Source organism: Sus scrofa, chromosome 14, assembly GCF_000003025.6.
Source record: "Sus scrofa isolate TJ Tabasco breed Duroc chromosome 14, Sscrofa11.1, whole genome shotgun sequence".
Classification (NCBI taxonomy): Eukaryota; Metazoa; Chordata; class Mammalia; order Artiodactyla; family Suidae; genus Sus; species Sus scrofa.
The window spans coordinates 30,625,581-30,647,387 of NC_010456.5; the positions used below are offsets into that span (position 1 = coordinate 30,625,581).

General features: G+C 44.8%; 1 protein-coding gene across 2 annotated transcripts in view; it reads right to left on the reverse strand.

The window, feature by feature from the left end:
• Window positions 1-20,695, reverse strand: part of MLXIP (MLX interacting protein) — a 71,178-nt gene extending 50,483 nt beyond the window's left edge. The window contains exon 1 of one of the 2 annotated variants that reach the window (XM_021073760.1): window positions 20,158-20,695. In XM_021073760.1, the coding sequence (XP_020929419.1) occupies window positions 20,158-20,570 (413 nt within the window). In that variant the 5' untranslated portion in view covers window positions 20,571-20,695. The remainder of the gene's footprint in view (window positions 1-20,157) is intronic. The other variant, XM_021073761.1, reaches the window with a different exon arrangement.

Consider the following 21,807-nt stretch of genomic DNA (forward strand, 5'->3'; position numbering starts at 1 on the left):
AGAGAGGCTACAACTCTATTATCTGTGGAAAGGTCACCACACCAAAAACCTATAAAAATGAAAAAACAGAGAACTATAACTCAGATGAGGGAGAAAGAAAAAACCCCAGAAAATCAGCTAAGTGATGAGGAGATTCTCAGCCTCCAGAAAAGACTTTAGACTGTTGATGCTGAAGATGATGTAAGACATTGGAAATAAACTGGAGGCAAAGATGGGTAACTTACAGGAAACACTGAGCAAAGAGATACAAGATATAAAACTTCAACAAGAAGAGATGCAAAATACAATAACTGAAATAAAAAATTCACTAGAAGCAGCTAACAGCAGAATATAGGAGGCAGAAGAACGAATAAGCGAGGTGGAGGACAGATTAGTGGAAATCACGGATGCAAAACAGAAAAGAGAAAAAAAGATTGAAAAGAAATGAAGACAGTCTAAGAGAACTCTGGGACAACATTAAATGCACCAACATCTGTACTATAGGGTTGCCAGAAGGAGAAGAGAGAGAGAAGGGGACAGAATAAATACTCAAACAGATAATAGCCGAAAACTTCCCTAAGATGGGAAAGGAACCACTCACTCAAATCCAGGAAGTGCAACGAGTACCATATAAAATAAATCCAAGGAGGAACACCCCGAGACACATATTAATCAAACTGACCAAAATTAAAGACAAAGAGAAAATCGTGAAAGCAGCTAGGGAAAAGAAACAATATATAAGGGAACTCCAATAAGGTTATCAGCAGATTTTTCAGCAGAAACTCTGCAGGCCAGAAGCGAGTGGCATGATATACTTAAAGTGACGAAAGGAAAAAAACCTCCAACCAAGATTACTTTACCCAGCAAGGCTCTCATTCAGATGTGAAGGAGAAATCAAAAGCTTCACAAATAAGCAAAAGCTAAGAGAATTCAGCAACACTAAACCAGCTTTACAACAAATACTAAAAGAACTTCTCTAGGCAGAAAGGAAAAGGCTGCAACAGGAAACAAAAATACCACAAATGACAAGGCTCACCAGTAAACGCATATATACAGTAAAGGTACGAAATAATCCATGCACAAATACACCACCAAAATCAGAAATCATGAAAAGAGGTGGGTACAAATGCAGGACATTGGAGACGCACTTGCAATTAAGAGACCAACAACTTAAAACAATCTCGTATATATATATATATAGACTCATATCAAAACTGCAGAATAACTACAAACCAAAAATCTACAATTGATACACAAACAAATAAGAAAAATCCATGCAAATACAACACTAAAGATAGTCATCAAACCAGAAGGAGAGAACAAGAGAAGAAGGGAAGAAAAAAGAGCAACAAAAACAAATCCAAAGCAATTAATAAAATGGCAGTAAGAACATACAGATCAGGAGTTCCCGTCGTGGCGCAGTGGTTAACGAATCCGACTAGGAACCATGAGGTTGTGGGTTCGGTCCCTGCCCTTGCTCAGTGGGTTAAGGATCCGGCATTGCCATGAGCTGTGGTGTAGGTCACAGACGTGGCTCGGATCCCGAGTTGCTGTGGCTGTGCTGCAGGCCAGCAGCCTCAGCTCCGATTGGACCCCTAGCCTGGGAACCTCCATATGCCGCCGGAGCGGCCCAAGAAATAGCAACAACAACAACAACAACAAAAAGACAAAAGACGAAAAAGAAAAAAAAAAAAAAAAAAGAACATACAGATCGATAATTACCTTAAATGTTAATGCACTAAATGCTCTAACCAAAAGACACAGACTGGCTGAATGGATACAAAAACAAGACCCATATATATGCTGCCTTCAAGAGACTCACTTAGCTTCTAGGACACATACAAATTTAAAGTGAGAGGATGGAAGAAAATACTCCATGCGAACAGGAATCAAAAGAAAGCTGGAGTAGCAAATACTCATACCAGACAAAATAGACTTTATTTTATTTTATTTTATTTTTCTGTCTTTTTGCCATTTCTTGGGCTACTCCCATGGCATATGGAGGTTCCCAGGCTAGGGGTCAAATTGGAGCTGTAGCTGCCGGCCTACGCCAGAGTCACAGCAACACGGGATCTGAGCTGCGTCTGCAACCTATACTACAGCTCACGGCAATGCCAGATCCTTAACCCACTGAGCAAGGCCAGGGATTGAACCCGCAACCTCATGGTTCCTAGTCGGATTCATTAACCGCTGAGCCACGATGGGAACTCCCAAAACAGACTTTAAAATGAAGAATATTTTAAGGGACAAGGAAATCACTACCTGATGATCAAAGGATCAATCCAAGAAGAAGATATAACAATGTTAAATATCTACGCACCCAGCACAGGTTCACCACAATATATAACGCAACTGCTAACAACCTTAAAACGACAAATTGACAATAACGCAATCATAGCGGGGGACTTTTAACACCCCACTTTCAGCAATGGACAGATCATCCAGACAGAAAATCAATAAGGAAGCACAGGCCCTGAATGAAGCATGAGACTAGATGGACTTAATAGATATTTATAGGACATTCCATCCCAAAGCAACAGAATACACACTCTTCTCAAGCACACATGGAACATTCTCTAAGATTGATCACATCCTGGCCTACAAATCAAACCTTGGCAACTTTAAGAAAATTGAAATCCTATCAAGCATCTTTTCCAACCACAGCACTATATGACTAGAAATCAACAAGAAAATAACTGCAAAAAAACACAAACATGTGGAGACTAAACAACATGCTACTAAACAACCAATGGATCACTGAAGGAATCAAAGAGGAAATTAAAAAATACCTAGAAGCAAATGACAACAAAGAGATGACACTCCAAAACCTATGGGATGCAGCAAAAGCCATTCTAAGAGGAAAGTTTATAGCAATACAAGCCCACCTCAGGAAACAAGAAAAGGCAAAAAGATAAAAGAAAAGAAAAAAGAAAAGAAAAAGAAGAGAGGAGAGGAGAGGAAAAGAAAAAAAGAAATATGTTTCCAAGGTTCCTCCATGGCAGTACTTCATTCCAAAAGTTGTTCTCCATGTTTGTAAACTTATTTGCCCATGATAAAGCAAGGTGACCACTCTGTAAATGATGCAATTTTTCTCATTATTCTAACATTATGAACATTTTCAAACATATAGAAAAACTGAAAGAACTGCATAATGAACACCCATGTACTCGCCACCTGAATGCTATAATTAACACTTTGATGTATTTAGCACAAATTAATCTATCCACCCATCAACCCATTTTATTTTGTTTAAGCAGTGGTTCTCAAAGAGTGATTTGGAGACCCTTTTATGGTCCAGTACTATTTTCAATAATACTAAGAAGTAACTTGCCTTTTTCACTCTCATTCTCTCAAGACTATATGATGAGGTTTTCCAGACGTTCAATATGGCAACAGATGAATGCAAAAGCAGATGTGAGCTGTGTTTGAACTAGGCATTAACTAAGATATTTGCAAATGGGTAAAACAGTGTCATTCTTCTCATCTTTTTATTTGGTTTGGTTTGGTTTGGTTTGGTTTTTGTTTGCTTTTTAGGGCGGCATGTGTGGCATATGGAAGTTCCCAGGCTAAGGATTGAATCAGAGCTGCAGCTGCCGGCCTGAACCACAGCCACAGCAATGTGGGATCCTAGCAGTATCTGAGTCCTAAACCACAGTTCACAGGAACACAGGATTCTTAACCCCTGAGTGCGGCCAAGGATTGAACCTGTGTCCTCATGGATACTACTTGGGTTCATCACTGCTGAGCCACAATGGGAACGCCTCATCATTGTTTTTGAAAATAATTATTCTATACAAGAATATGTTATTTATATTAACATGTAACGGGGTTTATTTTTTAAAGTACTTTAACAAACATTCTTATTTTTTTCTCAGTTTACATTTCTTTTTTTTTTTTTTTTTTTTTTTTTTTGTCTTTTTGCCTTTTCCAGGGCTGCTCCTACGGTGTATGGAGGTTCCCAGGCTAGGGGTCCAATCAGAGCAGTAGCCACTGGCCTACGCCAGAGCCACAGCAACGCAGGATCTGAGCCTCATCTGTAGCCTACACCACAGCTCACAGCAACGCTGGATCCTTAACCCACTGAGCAAGGCCAGGGATCGAACCTACAACCTCATGGTTCCTAGTCAGATTCATTAACCACTGTGCCACGGTGGGAACTCCAGTTTACATTTCTAATATAGTAAGCACTGATATAAACCACAAGCAAAAGTTCTTTGGGGTTCTCAATATTTAAGAGCACAGAGAGGTCCTGAGACCAAAAAGCCTGAGAGGCACTGTTTTAAAGCATTTCAAAGTAAGATGCTAACATCAGGACACTTGGTCCCTGAGTTCATTATCTGTCAATGGTTCTTTTGGTTTTGGTGAGATTAACATACTATAATAAAATGTACAAATCTGAAGTATACCATTCAACGAGTTCTGACAAATGTATACACAATCCCCCCTCAAGATACTCAAGATGCAGATCATTATCCTAGAAGGTTCCTTCGTGCTTTTTCAGGCGTCTCTTCAACTCCCCTTACAGGCAAGTACTGATCTGATTTTTCTTCACCATAGATGAGCTTCACCCAGTCTAGAACTTCACATAAAAGGAATTGGTATATGATCTTTGGGGTATGGCTTATGTTGTTACGTTATGGCATAATGTTTCTGAGATTCATCCATGTTGCTGCACAGACCAGCAGTTTGTCCTTTTTTACTGATGAATGCAATTTATTTCTAAGGCTGTATCTCTCAAAAACATAAGGTCCATGGAAGAAAAATAAGATTGGCAATTATGTTACTAGTCTAGCCCTCCCCTTTACATTGTTTTTTTTTTTTTTTTACAGTTAAGGACAACCCAACTTATAGGGGCTGACAGATATGTTGCTAACAGTGGCACCACTGTCCACTGGTGGCCAATCCACTACCTCTCCACCATACATATTGTCATTTCCTGTTCTCACCTTGTAAGGAAGTTCCTAACAGAATCTATAAGAGAACTTTATTATAGGAAATGGAAAGTCAACATCCAAATAATGAAGCTACTGGGCTTCCCTCCAAAACCTGCCTGCCAGAGCTCCTGTAGAGGCTCGGCAGTCATGAACCCAACTGGTATCCATGAGAATGTGGGTTTGATCCCTGGCCTCACTCAGTGGGTTAAGGATCCAGCGCTGCTATGAGCTGTGGTGTAGGTTGCAGATACGGCTTGGATCTGGCATTGCTGTGGCCTTGGCATAGGCTGGCAGCTGCAGCTCTGATTTGACCCCTAGCCTGGGAACTTCCATATGCTGGGGGTTCAGCCCTAAAAAGACCAAAAACAAAAAACAAACAAACAAAAAAACTTGCTTGTCAATGAATGGACAAACAATGGAATACCGCCCAGGAGTAAAAAGGAAAGAAATATGGATATGTACTACAAATATGGATGAACATCACAAACATTATGCCAAGTGAAAAAAGCCAGACACCAAAGGCCACATACCATGTGATTCCATTTACATGAAATGTCTAGAAAAGGCACAGACAAGCAGATTATAGACACAGAAAGCAGATTAATGGTTGTCTGGGGCTAAGGTGGGAAGTGGGATTAAACATAAAAGGGCATAAGCCATCCTAGCGGGGTGATGGAATGTTCTAAAAGTGGACTGCTATAATGACTACACAACAACAGAAAAATCAATGAATGTACTCTTACAATGACTGCGTCTTACAGTATATAAATTATACTTTGATAAAGTTGTTAACAACATCAATGACAAAAACTCGTCTGTACAAGTAGAAGAAAGAGTCTTGCTCCAAGGCAGAGATAGTTCCATTTAATTATTTAAAGAACAAATGAGGCAATTTAAAGACCCTGCTACTCAACTGGAAAATAGGTATTCGAAACAGCAAGCTAATCATGTGTCGTTTTGAGAATTCATTGAAAGGATTTCATTTTAATAAATAAAGAGGATTTTTTTAAAAAATTTGGCCACGCCCACAGCATGCAGCTATTCCAGGGCCAGGGATCGAATCCTCAAACAACACAGCAGCGACCCAAGTGCTGCAGTGACAATACCAGATCCTTAACCCACTGTGTCACAAGGGAACTCCAATAAGAGGGATTTATAAAATTCACTTTCTCTAAAGAACTTCTTGGTATCCAGTTATCTGGGCAGGTCCCACAAGATGTGGTAGTCATTTGCAAATGGGCCAGTTACCCCCTGAGCATACTGAAGGGGTTCTTTAGGTTGTTTTTTAAAAAGTGAGAATATTGGGTAAATATCTGGAAATTAGGTTAAGTCTCCTACTTTCTACATAAGGTGTTTTTCTGTCTTCATGACTGTCCCAGGGTGACAGGGGAAAAGAGGCCACCTTCTGCCCTTACACCCACAAGCCACAGAGGGAAGGAGTCGTAACTGGCTTTCAAAACAGATCCTCTTATTCACAAAATATTCCTCAGCAGGGATGCTGTGCTAACAAAATCCCCATGGGCTCCCCTCTCGAGTGCAGCCCTAACTCCCCGAATTCTTGTTCCTACCAGCAGCCTGGTTCTACTGCTGTCCCTCCATGAGCTCTTTATTCCCTGGCCTCACTCTTCACTGTTCCTCAATTGGATTGCTCATGTTCACTTCTGGGACTCAAAAGCTAACAACAGGAATTCTGTTTCTGGAATTATTTTTCCAGATCTTGGACACCCTTCTGGAGCTACCAAAACCCTTCTATATTGCTTCCTTCTAGAAGGTTTTTCTAATGGTACAGTCTGACTCCAAACACATTAGCAATGCTAAGATTTGGAGATGTTCCCTCTTAGGGCTCTCAAGACCTCGCAGTACTCCTCTACCACAACCAGACCCAAGCGAGGGAAAACATCATTCGGCAGAGGACAGTATATGTATTCCACCGGAAAAAAAAAATTACCATTTCAAATGCAAGCTCAAAACGCCCAAACAACCTCCTATTGAAACAAATCCCATCGCTAACAGGCCCCTCATGGGAAGCTGGGGACAGGGAGCCAAGACGGAGCAGCCAGGACAGAAGAAAGCACACCTGGGTACCTGGACTAGTCCGGGCTAAGTAGAGAAGCACTCTGGCAATAGTGAGGACCTCCCTGGGCACTGCAGTGACCCCACACTGACAGCCCCCAGCAGACTCTTCTCTGGGAGCTCCCCCACCCACGGCAGCCAAGTTTAGTGCTTGTCCCCAGCACCACACACACCAGCCAGGCAGTTGACTGGGCCTCCCTCAGCTTCCTCGTTTCAGTCATGTGCACAGGGCCCAGGCCAAAACCCTCAGAGTCATCGCTGATTCCTTGGTTTCTTACAACCCCCAAGTCCTATCCACTGGCAAGCCCAACCTGCCTTGAACCCTCATCTCCCTCAGCGTTCTAGCCACGCTGGCCTGAGAACTAGTGGTCGAATCCAAGCAGCAGCTGCAGCTGCAGCAACAGGGGTTCTGAGACCTGTCTGTGACCTACACCACAGCTCACAGCAATGCCAGATCCTTAACCCACTGAGCAAGGTCAAGGATCGAACCCATATCCTCATGGATACTAGTCGGGTTCAGAACCCACTGAATCACAACGGGAACTCCCCACACTGGCCTTCTTTCTAGCCCTGGAATGTGCCAAATTCATTCCACCTTGGGCCTCTGCCTCAGGCTCTTCCACCTCCTGGAATGACTACCCACGTCTGGCTTGCACTCACCACTCAGGTTTCAGTTCCACCTGAAACACCACCTCCTCAGAAGACTTCTCTGACCAGCAGAGGTAAACTGTCTGCTGCCCCTCCCCCAGCTCCTATCACTTTCCATCTTCCATTGTCTTTTATGCTCTTCACCAAACTAACAATATAAATCTAATCTGCTTACTGATTCCCCCTCTGACTATAAGCTCATGACTGTATAATACTTGTAGGTCAGGTCACTGTGCTGTACCCCCTGAAACGTGTACAGTGCAGTTTGTCACTTATATCTCAATAAAACTGAAAGAAAAAAAAAAGGATATAAATGCCATGAAGGGAGAGGACTAATCTGTCTTGTTTACTATTGTATCCCTAAGGGCTAGAACACTGACTGGCACCATGGATAGACTCATGAGCTGGGGTCCCTGAGGTGAGGCTCAGAGAGAGAGGGGCCTGCTGGGCTCCTTCTCAAATATTTGAATTGAAGACTCTGGAGCTAATTTAATTAGACAATTGGCAAAGAGCACTGAGTAATAGGAAGCTCTAAGCAGGGCTGTGTGTGAAACACAGGCCACGGGCAAGCTCCAGTTAAGCAGACACAGAAGCTCCCATAGCAGAAACTCTGAGGCAGAGCACAGCCAGGCAGCAGGTGAAGGCGCCAGCTGGCAGCAGAAGTAAGATCCCAAAGAAAAGTAGAGCCTAAGAGAAGAGCTGAGTCACTTGATGGGGGTGAACCTAAAGGAAAGGGCCCACAGCGGCCTGGGACCCAGGGGATCTGGGTGGGATCCCAATGGGAATCCTGGAGTTTCGTGACAGCACCAACACCTAGATATCTGCTGTCTGAACTGCACATATTACACTCAAGAAGTAACTCAATTCTGGGGAACAAGGAGTTCACACTCCTAATTTGTCATCAGTCATGTACGTATCCTTGACAACAAGTACTATTAACTTTCTACAATAGCCTATGCTAGGAACTGTACTGGGGAACCAGGATCAGACCCGCTTTACAAACTTTCTTTTATGACGGAGACCCTCCTCTCACCAGATCCTAACACACTGAGGTGGGCTCCTGGGGAGGGAGAAACATGAAGGAAGACCATAATACCGGAGTTACATGCCTAAAAACACCACCTCAAGAAACATGAAACTGATCTATATTTAGTTTCCTATGGCTGTTGTAACAAATGACCAGAAAATCAGAGGCTTAGAAGACACAAATTTATTATTTTACAGTCTGGAGGTCAGAAATAGAGTCTGAAATGGGCTTCGCGGGGCCAAAATCAAGACATCAGCAGAACGGTTTTCCTTCTGAGGATCTAGGGGAGACTCTGTTTCCTGGCCTTTTCCAGCTTCCAGAGGCTGCCTGCATTCCTTAGCTCCTGGCCCCTGCTCCATCTTCAAGGCCAGCAACCTCAGGCCAAGTCCTCCTACAGCTCCCTCTCTGGTTCTCTCTTCTGCTTTCCTCTTCTACTTCTTCATATTTTTTAAGAGCTATACTCACGGCATATGGAAGTTCCCAGACTAGGATTCAAATCAGAGCTGCAGCTGCAGCCTATGCCACAGCCACAGCCATGCAAGATCTGTACCGAAAGTCTGTGACCTACCCCACAGCTCTAGGCAAGGCCAGATCCTTAACCCACTGAGGCCAGGGATCAAACTCACGTCCTCAAGGATACTAGCTGGGTTCCTTACTGTTGAGCCCCAATGGGAACTCCCTCGCATTCTACCTTTAAGGATCCTTGTGATTACACTGGGTCCACCCAGATAATCCAAAAATAATCTCCTCCTTTTAAAGGCAGCTGATTAGCAACCGTAATTCCTCTTTGCCATGTAACCTAAAATATTCTCAGGTTCTGGGGATTAGGATGTGGACATCTTGAGGGGCCATTCATCTGCCTAGCAACCCAGTCCATAGGAGGCACAATACAAACACCACCCAGCAAAAAGCACTGAGGCCACCATCCCACTGCACACCCACATCCCAAAGTACTGCTCCACAGAGCACGTATCTGTCTTTGTGCAGCTGAAGATAAACAAGGTTCTGCCAGAGGCACATTTATGATGTTGGCATCTAGGTCCCTGACGTTCCCTGTTCAATTCCATAGGTATTTCTTAGCCACCTGGTACGTCCCAGACACTGGTAGGCTCCATAGGAAAGTTACAGGTGAAGAGAGCAGGAATCCTGGGAAGTGAGGTCTATGGAAGGTACAAGGTGGAATCAGTAATGGTGACGCATCTGCCAAGGAGGGTGGTGTTTGCTCCCTCTGGGAAGGACTAAAGGGGAATAGGCGCTTGAGCTGAGTCTTGAAGGAAGGGCAAGATATTTCACCAGTGGGGAAGGGCAGCTGGAGGAAGGACATGGAGTGGCCTAAAGACATTCATTTTCCCCATCTTGGTCTCCTCCAACTCAGCCTTACATTCCTAGAGGAACTGGCACTTTCACCTCCTCTCTTACAGAATCATAGGCTTCCGTGAGCAGATGAGGGAGGTGACTTTTCCACTCCAGAGACATTAGACATGTTTCCTCACCTCTCAGCAACAGGGCAAATTAACTTCTGTGCTCAACTTTTCTTTCTTTCTTTTTAAGTTTGAAAAATAACAATTCAGAGTTCCCATTGTGGTACAGCAGAAATGAAACCAATCCAACTAGGAACCGTGAGGTTGCCGGTTCAATCTTTGGCCTTGCTCAGTGGGTTGAGGATCCGGCATTGTCATTAGCTATGGTGTAGGTTGCAGATGCAGTTCGGGTCTGGCTTTGCTGTGGCTGTGGTGTATGCCAGCAGCTGTAGCTCTGATTTGACCCCTAGCCTGGGAACCTCCATATGCCTCAGACACGGCCCTAAAAAAGGAAAAAAAAAAATTACAATTCCACCATCACCTGACTGCGAAGGTTACTGTGACTTAGGATAACGTAAAGAGAATCTAGGGCACACCAGTTGCTTGTTAGCATGAATTTTCTTCCCTCCTCTGACCTGAACGAATGAACTCCCTCCACTCTCCCCTCCAATCCTTTTCCCAGGTTCTTCCCAATTTTATCACTCTTCTTCACTCTTCCATCAGAATGGCAATTCTAGACTATCAAAGAGAAGCCAGGTAAAAGGAACTCTGTGGCTTCCTGCTGGGCAATGTGATCTGTAGTTTTGACAGTTAAATGGGGACGGGGAGATAATTATGAAACCCCCTCATCAGGGGCAACCGTCCACACAGATTCCAGTTAGGCAAACACACACACAAACACCAAGTCTGGTTTCAGCACTCTCCTCAGTGCAACATGTGCAGCCATTAGACCTGGTTCATGCTGTTTATCACAGCCCCTGCTAACTGTTCTACATCGGTGTGTTTATCTGTTCCCCACCCCAAATGTGTGAGCTCCTGGAGGACAGACACTGTCTCATACCTGCCCCTCAGTCCATCTCAGTGTGCCCTGTAATGGGACACTGTATAAGGATGAAAGGGTGAAGAAAACACAAGAGAAGAGAAACTGCTTCTCTTCGGCACAGCTGCAGAAGAATAAAACTAATTTAGGTATGAATGGTTCCTAAGTACAACTAGTTACCACACCTAGGATTAGAAAGTTCCTCTAGGGAAAACTTAAAATTTGGAGGATATGATGCTCTAAACCTTCAATCCTTGCTATTCCTCAAGCCTGGCTGGGACTCCTACCTTGGGTCAGGAACAGAGGGTTATTATACATATGTAGAGAGGGTTACAGTCTAGAAACTTGGCTATCTTACAGGTCCAAATGCAAAGGTCTCCTCAAATATCCACTTAAGCAGAAACCCAGTGTCCAGAAAGTTACTGCTTATCTCTAAATATGTAAAAGGACTCTCTCTCCCTCTCCCCCAAGCCATCGCACCAAGGCTCCCTAATAAAGGATTATGTTAACCTATAATTCAAAAACATACATGCACCCCTATGTTCGCAGCAGCACTATTCAAAATAGCCAAGATATGGAAACAACCTAAATGTCCATCCACAGATAAATGGATTAAGAAAATGTAGTACACTTTGATGAATATAGATGCAAAAATTCTCAACAAAATTTTAGCCATCCGAATCCAACAACATATAAAAAAGTTCTTACACCACGACCAGGTGGGATTCATCCCAGGTTCACAAGGATAGTTCAACATACGCAAATCAGGAGTTCCCATCTTGGCGCAGTGGTTAACGAATCCGACTAGGAACCATGAGGTGGCGGGTTCGATCCCTGGCCTTGCTCAGTGGGTTAAGGATCTGGCATTGCTGTGAGCTGTGGTGTAGGTCGCAGACACGGCTTGGATTCTGTGTTGCTGTGGCCCTGGTGTAGGCCGGCAGCTACAGCTCCAATTAGACCCCTAGCCTGGGAACCTCCATATGCCGCAGGAAGCGGCCCTAGGAAAGGCAAAAAGACAAAAAAAAAAAAGCAAATCAATCAACGTCATACACCACATTAACAAAAGAAAAGTTAAAAACCACATGATCATCTCAATAGATGCAGAGAAAGCATTTGACAAAGTCCAACATCCATTCATGATCAAAACTCTTACTAAAGTGGAGAGGAAACATACCTTAACATAATCAAAGCCATTTATGACAAACCCACGGCAAATGTAATACTCAATGGAGAAAAGCTGAAAGTCTTCCCACTAAAATCTGGAACAAGACAAGGATGTCCACTCTCATCACTGTTATTCAACATAGTACTGGAAGTCCTAGCCACAGCAATCAGACAAACCAAAGAAATAAAAGGCATCCAAAAAGGAAGGGAAGAGGTAAAACTGTCACTGTATGCAGATGACATGATACTATATACAGAAAACCCTAAGGACTCAACCCAAAAACTACCTGAACTGATCAATACATTCAGCAAAGTAGCAAGATATAAGATTAACATTCAGAAATCAGTCACATTTCTGTATACTAACAATGAAATAGGAGAAAAGGAATACAAAAATACAATACCTTTTAAAATTGCACCCCCCAAAATCAAATACCTGGGAATACACCTGACCAAGGAGGTAAAGGACCTAAATGCTGAGAACTATAAAACATTAATCAAAGAAATTAAAGAAGTGGAAAGATATGCCATGCTCCTGGGTTGGAAAAATTAATATTGTAAAAATGGCCAGACTACCCAAAGCAATCTACAGATTCAATGCAATCCCCATCAAATTACCCATGACATTTCTCACAGAACTAGAACAAACAATCCGAAAATTTATATGGAACCACAAAAGACCCAGAATTGCCAAAGCAATTCTGAGGAACAAAAACCAAGCAGGAGGCATGACTCTCCCAGACTTCAGGCAAGATTACAAAGCCACAGTCATCAAGACAGTGTGGTACTGGTACCAAAACAGACAGACAGACCAATGGAACAGAATAGAGAACCCAGAAATAAACCCAGACACCTATGGTCAATTAATCTTTGACAGGGAGGCAAGAACAGAAAACGGGAAAAAGACAGTCTTTTCAGCAAGCATTGCTGGAAAACCTGGACAGATGCATGCAAACCAATGAAACGAGAACACACCCTCACACCATGCAGCAAAATAAACTCAAAATGGCTTAAAGACTTAAATGTAAGACAAGACACCATCAAACTCCTGGAAGAGAACACAGGCAAAACATTCTCTGACATCAACCTTATGAATATTTTCTCGGGTCAGTCTCCCAAAGCAACAGAAATAAGAGCAAAAACAAACCAATGGGACCTGATCAAACTGACAAGCTTCTGCACAGCAAAGGAAACCAAAAACAAAACAGAAAGACAACTTACAGAATGGGAGAAAATCGTTTCAAACGCTGCAACTGACCAAGGCTTAATCTCTAGAATATACAAGCAACTTATACAACTCAACAGCAAAAAAGCCAACAACCCAAATGAAAAATGGGCAAAAGACCTGAATAGACATTTTTCCAAGGAAGATGTACAGATGGCCAACAAGCACATGAAAAAAATGCTCAACATCCCTGATTCTTAGAGAAATACAAATCAAAACTGCCACGAGATACCACCTCACACCAGTCAGAATGCCCATCATTAATAAGTCCACAAATAACAAACGCTGGAGGGGGTGTGGAGAAAAGGGAACCCTCTTGCACTGTTGGTGGGAATGTAAGCTGGTACAACCACTTTGGACAACAGTATGGAGGTACCTTAGAAATCTATACACAGAACTACCATATGATCCAGCAATGTCACTCTTGGACATATATCCAGACAAAACATTCCTTAAAAAAGATACATGCACCCACATGTTCACTGAAGCTCTATTCACAATAGCCAAGACATGAAACAACCCAAATGTCCATCAACAGATGACTGGATCAGGAAGATGTGGTATATATACACAATGGAATACTACTCAGCCATAAAAAAGAACAAAATAATGCCATTTACAGCAACATGGATGGAACTAGAGACTCTCATACTGAGTGAAATAAGAAAGAGAAAGACATCATATGATATCATATGATATCACTTATATCTGGAATCTAATATAAGGCACAAATGAACCTTTCCACAGAAAAGAAAATCATGGACTTGCAGAATAGAGCTGTGGTTGCTGGGGGGGGGAGTGGGGTGGTTGGGGAGCTTGGGGTTAATAGATACAAACTATTGCCCTTGGAATGGATTAGCAATGAGATCCTGCTGTGTAGCATGGGGAACTATGTAGTCACTTGTGATGGAGCATGATGATGTGTGAAAACAGAATGTGTACATTTATGTGTAACTGGGTTACCATGCTGTACAGCAGGAAAAAAACTGCATTGGGGAAATAACTATTTAAAAAATAATAATAGGAGTTCCCGTCGGGGCACAGTGGTTAACGAATCCGACTAGGAACCATGAGGTTGCGGGTTCGGTCCCTGCCCTTGCTCAGTGGGTTAATGATCTGGCGTTGCCGTGAGCTGTGGTGTAGGTTGCAGACACGGCTCGGATCGCGCATTGCTGTGGCTCTGGCGTAGGCTGGCAGCTACAGCTCCGATTGGACCCCTAGCCTGGGAACCTCCATATGCCGCGGGAGCGGCCCTGGAAATGGCAAAAAGACCAAAAAAAAAAAAAAAAAATCGAATCCATCAAATAAAAATAAATAAATAAATAAAAATAAAATATAATAATAATAAAGGGATCATAATGTAAAAAAAAAAGAAAATGTAGTACATATATACAATGGAATACTACTCAGCCATAAAAAGAATGAAATAACTGCCATTTGCAGCAACATGGATGGAACTAGAGATTTTCATACTAAGTCAAGTCAGTCAGAAAGAGAAAGACAGGAGCTCCAGCCGTGGCGCAGTGGTTAACGAATCCGACTAGGAACCATGAGGTTGCGGGTTCAGTCCCTACCCTTGCTCAGTGGGTTAACAATCTGGCATTGCCGTGAGCTGTGGTGTAGGTTGCAGACTCAGCTCGGATCCCACGTTGCTGTGGCTCTGGCGTAGACTGGTAGCTATGGCTCCGATTAGACCCCTAGCCTGGGAATCTCCATATGCCGCGGAAGCAGCCCAAGAAATAGCAAAAAAAAAAAAAAAAAAAGAAAAAGAAAGAAAAAAAGAAAGAGAAAGACAAATACCATATGATATCACTTATATGTGGAATCTAAAATATGGCACAAATGAACCTATCTACAGAAGAGAAAAAGACTCATAGACATGGAGAACAGACTTGTGGTTGCCAAGTGACAGGGGGAGGGAGTAGGATGGACTGTGAGTTTGGGGTTAGTGGATGCAAACTACTACGCTTAGAATACATAAGCAATGAGGTCCTACTGTACAGGGAACTATATCCAATATCTTGGGATAGAGCATGATGGAAGATAATATGAGAAAAAAAAGTGTGTGTGTGTATTTTATACACACATACACACACACACATGACTGGGTCACTTTGCTGTACAAAATAAATCGGCACAACATTGCAACTCAACTATACTTAAAAAAGGATTTTAAAACGGTAGAGAAGTAAAACAAAAATCAACCACAAAAAGCTGTCTACTAAGATGTGTTCAGAATCTGTGTGGGTGATTTACATGTATGACATTCCTTACAATGTTAAGAGGGCAAGAACCATGACCTATGTTCTAGAGTACATAGCTTCCTTGCAGGGCCTTAGAAAGTATGGTTTAAGAATGCACCCACTGAGCATTTGTCAAGCAGGCATTTCAAAGCCACATTAAAGCCCCAGATAGATTATTTTCCTCAATTTATAGATGAAAAACTCTGGCCCCTAATAAATGTCAGCTGAATGAGGACACAGAATTGGATTCCGCCCATTAAACCTCCCCTTGCCTCTTATTTGCCAGGTACTGGACACATTCACAGACATTATCTCAGTTAATCCTCACTTTCACCCTGCAGGAAACTTTATCCACCCCATTTTACAGTGGCAGACAGGAAGACTTAGAGAAAGTAAGCCATGAACTTCTAAGCTCTGCCTTGGGGAGAGGCAACTTCTTCCCTTCCCAAATGTCCCAATAATTGAACACACACTGTAGGACTGAACAAAGACGTTTCACTATAGGGCTTCGTAGCATCACAGTGTGGGAAGGTCAATTTTTTTAGGTTAATTTGTGCTTTTATTTGCCAGTATAACTTAACTACAGTGGCTTGCAAACCTTTTTTCTCCTTTTAGGGCCACATCTTTGGCATATGGAAGTTCCTGGGCTAGGCACTGAATGGAAGCTACAGATGCCAGCCTACACCACAGCCATAGCCACAGGCACAGCCACACTGGATGTGAGCTCCATCTGCAGCCTATGCTGCAACTTGCAGCAACACTGGGATCCTTAACCCACTGAGCCAGCCAGGAACTGAATCCGTATCATCACAGAGACTACGCCACAATGAGCCACAATGGGAACTCCAAACTTTTTTGATGTACATTTTACATCACAGTGTGTGTGTGTGTGTGTGTGTGTGTGTATAAATGAAACAAGTTTTACCACAATGTCTATCCTGAGCGTTAAAAAAATTTTTTTTTCTTAAAGCAGTTTTACTTTTACAACAAAACTGACAGGAAGGTACAGAAATTCCCCATATACCCCCTCTTCCCACATGCATAGCCATTATCAACATCATTCACCAGGGGTACTTTTTTTTTTTTTTTAAACCAAGGATGAACTACACTGACACATCACAATCACCAAAGTCCACAGTTTACCTGAGGGTTCACTTTAATGAAGTGAATAGTGCTGCATATTCTACAGAAGCATTTGGACAGAAGTATAACATCTATCCATTATTATAATGTCATACAAAGAATTTTCATTGCTCTAAAAAACTTCTGTACTCTGTGAATATTCATCTCCCTTCTCCCCCAAACTCCTGGCTACCAGTGACCTTATTGTCTCTGCAGTTTTACCTAAGAAGGACATGGATTTGAAGGCCAGCTGTACACAGCTGGAATCCATTCGAAGTGTTACTGCCCCAGGTGGACCGCTGGGGACACTCACACCTAATCCTGATCCCTCCAACACCCTGACTTTGGCAAGTCAGTCTTGCCAAAGACCCTGCAGGAGTTCAAGACTTTGCACATTCAGGAACAGATCATGTTTAGCGTCCCTAGACCACTTCACGTGACTGGGGAAAAAACAACCACAACTTCCCCTGCACTTAGTTCCTCCCCCAAAGAGCTGTTGAGCCTCGTCTGGAAACAGCTGGGAGGCAGCAGTTAACAGGAAACCAAACCAAAAAAAAAAAAAAAAACACGGCACAGAGTGTACCAGGGAGAGTTAGGCAGCTAGAACGAAGAGGCCAGGGGATAGACAGGAAGTTGAAGTTAGAAAAAGCCTAGGCCAGAAACAGCCAGACACAAGAGGAGGTCCAGCTGGCCTTTCTCGCAGCCCCAAGAGAAGGGAAAAACCTGAAAAACAGTGGTGAAGGCTCACACTGCACTAAAGGGCCCACCTCTGGGGCCAAGCCTTCTTTCCTCCCTGACCCCTGTATCGCAACCCTCCCTCTCTGAAAACCAGCTACTGGTCGTGATAGGACAGCTGAGGTCAGAAACTCACTTCTGCTCTCATGCTGCCTTCTGGGCCAGACTACTGGTTTTGAGTCATTCCTCTGTCAATCTGTACCCAAGTTCATATTGCCAACTAAACTCCAGGGCCATCCAAATCAGCCTTACACAGAGAGACAAAGAGCATCTTCATGAGAAATTACTAGGCAGACACACATTGAGGACCTGCAGGGGCGGGATTCGTGTCCAGGGAATAACTGAAAAGCAGGAGGGTCAGCGGGGCTGGAGGTTTGGAAGAGTAAGGTACTCCTCAAACCAAACGAAGGGTGCCTTTTGCAATCAAGAATCAAGTAGTCCTCATTCAGACTACTGGTTTTGAGTCATTCCTCTGTCAATCTGTACCCAAGTTCATATTGCCAACTAAACTCCAGGGCCATCCAAATCAGCCTTACACAGAGAGACAAAGAGCATCTTCATGAGAAATTACTAGGCAGACACACATTGAGGACCTGCAGGGGCGGGATTCGTGTCCAGGGAATAACTGAAAAGCAGGAGGGTCAGCGGGGCTGGAGGTTTGGAAGAGTAAGGTACTCCTCAAACCAAACGAAGGGTGCCTTTTGCAATCAAGAAAGTTAAATGAGCAAGGGCCAGCTGCCAAAATATTTTTGAAAGAAGAGGAAAAAAAAAAACCACCGTTACTAAAATTCCTTGGTGTTATTTAATAATAAACCTCTAGGTTATCCAAACTGAGGGCAAAGGGGAGACTGGTTTACTTTTCCTTTAGCAGAGCTTAGGTGAGAGCTTTCTACCCCATGCCTCCTCCTACTCAATCATCCATTCTCTCTTTGTACCTGGGAGAAGTTTATATTAAAATAAAGAAGAGGATTAAGTTCCCTTAATAAAAACACATTCCTGTCTTTCACCTCTAGTTGTGTTAGAAAGGGCTCTCTCACACTATAGCATATGCTGCAAACTAGGGGAGTGTGATTCCAATGAAGGGCTCAAAATTTGAGCTGAGCAAACAGGGCTGAGAGAGGGCAGAAGGCTGCAATCTCAATACCATTTGTTTAAAAAACAAACAAACAAACAAACAAAAAACCAGAACATCTTCACAGGCTCTGTGCCAGCTCAAACTGGCAAGACCAGAGAATCAGAGCAGAGCCTAACCAGCATGCCACGCAAGGGGGGTGGGAGGAGAGCGGGAGGAGAGCGCTGGGTAATGTACTGCAGCCATGTGGCAAACAAACCATCAGGGAAACCTTCATGAGAGGAAATGGGGGTGGGAAGAGTGGGGGTGCATTTCAGGAACATAACAAAGGAACAAACTGATTAATCACTCATTCCAGCGGGGGGAAAATGCCACCTGGAGCCATGTATATCTAGTGTTTCAACTTCGGGTCAATGTGTAATGTTTTAACTGGGATATATTTGGGGCTTGCTGCTTTCCAAAAAAGGGGGGGGGGGAGGAGGGGAGATTGTTCTTATTCTTCTTTACACTGTTTCTAGAGTCTCCAAGGAAACTTTCTCTGGTGACTGCACAGGAGACCTAAGACAGCCCCAGCCAGTCCAGTCACTAATGCAATAACCTCCACTCTGCTGAGATCCTATCTTGAGCTTTGTTCAGGGCTGGGCTGCTCTGCACTGCAGCTAGTCCAGAGAAGTTCTGTGGCTTAGGCAGAAGTTATCTCAAGCAAATACCTAACAAACACACAGAGAAACGGAAAGTGGAAGGACATTTTAACCCATTAGGGCCAGGCATTTCTCTGACTTAGTATGAAAGGATCTCTGCCTACAGCTGAATCCGCATGGCAGGATGGTGCCAGGGATGCCTGCCTTAAACACTGACACCTCCATGTTATGTTCAGGGCCAGTCTGAGAACCCCCCAACTTGCCAGAAGGACAGACTGCACCTCCAAGAGCTGTGGCTCCAAGTCTTCCTAGGAGGCACCCAGGTCCCTCCCAAGTTGGGATAGGCCTTCCCAATAGAGGAGATGTGAGGGGACCCAGCCTCCCTCTGCTGGGGCAATAAGAAAAGTAGCTAACATTTATGCAGCAACAAATTATGTGCCAGGTACTGGAATAAGCATTTTACCTATCTCGTTTCATGCCCACAGCAGCCAATGGGGGCAGATACCACTGCTGATCCCCTCTTTACAAAAGAGAAAACAGATTCGGAGTTTTTATACAACCATTAAATTCTGAGCCACCCCTGGGCAGGTTGTCCACTACTCATTATTGCTGGAAACACACAAAGCGTTTGGGAGAAGGAGTGGATAAAGTCGAGTGACACCGGGTGCAGCCTGTATTTACACCTATTTCTCCTCCGAAATCGGTGGCCTAGGGCCACCGAGAGGAGGGCCTGGATGGGGAACGTGAAGCCGGAAGAAGCCAAGCACTGCTGACAGATTCCCAGGACACCCGCCCCTCTCACTTCCATTGGAGACCCCAGACCCATAAACCTTCCCTAAGGGGTAAGACCAAAAGAAATGCCTGGAGCCAAAAGGTCCCCCGGCGACCCAGCCCACCACGCTTGTTTTGTCAAAAGGAGCCCCGCTCCAGAGGTGGGGCCGGCCGGGTCCCTACCTGTAGGCCAGGGTCATGCACTCAAAGAGCTTGGTGAGTGAGGCGTCGATGGACAGGTGGCAGGAGCTGGTCTTGCCGAAGCTGTAGGTCTGGCACGTCTGCTTGTTGACCGTGTCGAAATCATAGCCCTTCTTGGGCGGGTGCTCTCGATGCGGCGACGACACCATGAAGTGGCCGCTGTGGATGATTTGCTGCCGGCGCGGAGGCTCCTCGCGGCCCGACCCGGCCCTGGGCTGCGGTGGCCCGGCGCTCGCGTGGCCCCGGGCCAGAGTGGCCGCGCCGGAGGCGGGCGGTGGGGACGGCTCATCTGTGTCCGAGTCGTCGTCGTCCTCCGGCACCTGGGGCTTGAGCAGCACCGCACGGCCCCGGCTGTGAGGCCGGCGCGGGGAGCACAGGAAGACTTCGGCGGCCATGGGGGGACCCGGCCGGGGGCATCCCCTGGGGCCCGGGGCTACGCGGCGAAGAAGGCTGACGAGGCGCCGGCCCTGCCCGGCTCGCGCGCCGACTGTCCGCAAGCGCGCGGCTGGGCAGGAGGGGGAGGGCGCGGGCCGACTGGGCCGCCTCGGCGCCGGCCCCGGCGTGACGTCACCGACGCGTCTGGGCCAATCGGGTGCCCGTGTCGGCCTCTTAAAGGAGCAGGGGAGCCTTTCCGTATCTGGGCGGACAAAAAAGGGGGGGGGGGGTAGCCCGAGGCCCCGCCTCAAGGCCCCGCCCCTCGCCACCTCCTTCCCTTAGGGGTGGTACGGGACTTGGTGGCCAGGTGGTGCCTCTAGCCAGTGTCTCGGCCTGAGAGAGGCGTTGGCCCAGTAAGTCGTGCTGACCCCGCCCTGCGCTCCGGGGAATCGCTCTGCTGCCTTGCAGCTCCACGTGGTGGTTGAGGGTGGCGCTCTTTCCACCTCCCAGGGCCCACTTTCCCCCGAGGAGCCCGGAGTTGTGCTCTAACAGCTCTTACCAGGTGTTGCTGGGTGCTGGAGATTTTGTCCATTTTATTGATGAGAAGATTAAGTCGCTGAACACCACCGTAAAGGGATCTTTCTAACGCGAGGGCAAGATCAAGAACACTACTTACATCCTCAGAAGTGGAAACTGGCGCTTCAAAGTTTATTAAGGCACTTTCCTAGAGCATCACTACTACTAAGTTGCAGAACCAGCCACCAGCTTTTTAACTACGACTCGCAATACTGTCATTATTGTTAAGATCTTAAGTTTGGAGAGGGAACCAATCCCTGAATAATTCCAAAAGGGGAAATTCGCGGCCATGGTTTTCTTCTCCGAGGTGGGGAATGAGTCCTGTGCCTCAGAATGTTGTCACAATTTAAAAAATGACTATAAAGTGCTTGTCACAGTACCTCTCAAAGAATGAGCACTAAATAAATGCACTACAGACTGAAGGAATTGAACCAGCCATGCCAGAAGCACCTAGAAATTACCAATATTCAACCACTTTTGACCTATAAAAACAGCAATTTCACATGGTTCAACTTTATAGTTCACACTTTTACAAAGCTGTCAAAGTGTCAGGAGCTCAAAGCCAGCCTGGGATTGGAGCCATGTGGGAAAGGTGGGAGATGGCAGAGTGTCAAGGGGGCCAGTGAGGCTGCTGGAGTAGGAGCTCCCACCCTGGTCTCAGCAGGACCTCCAGGGTCCTCC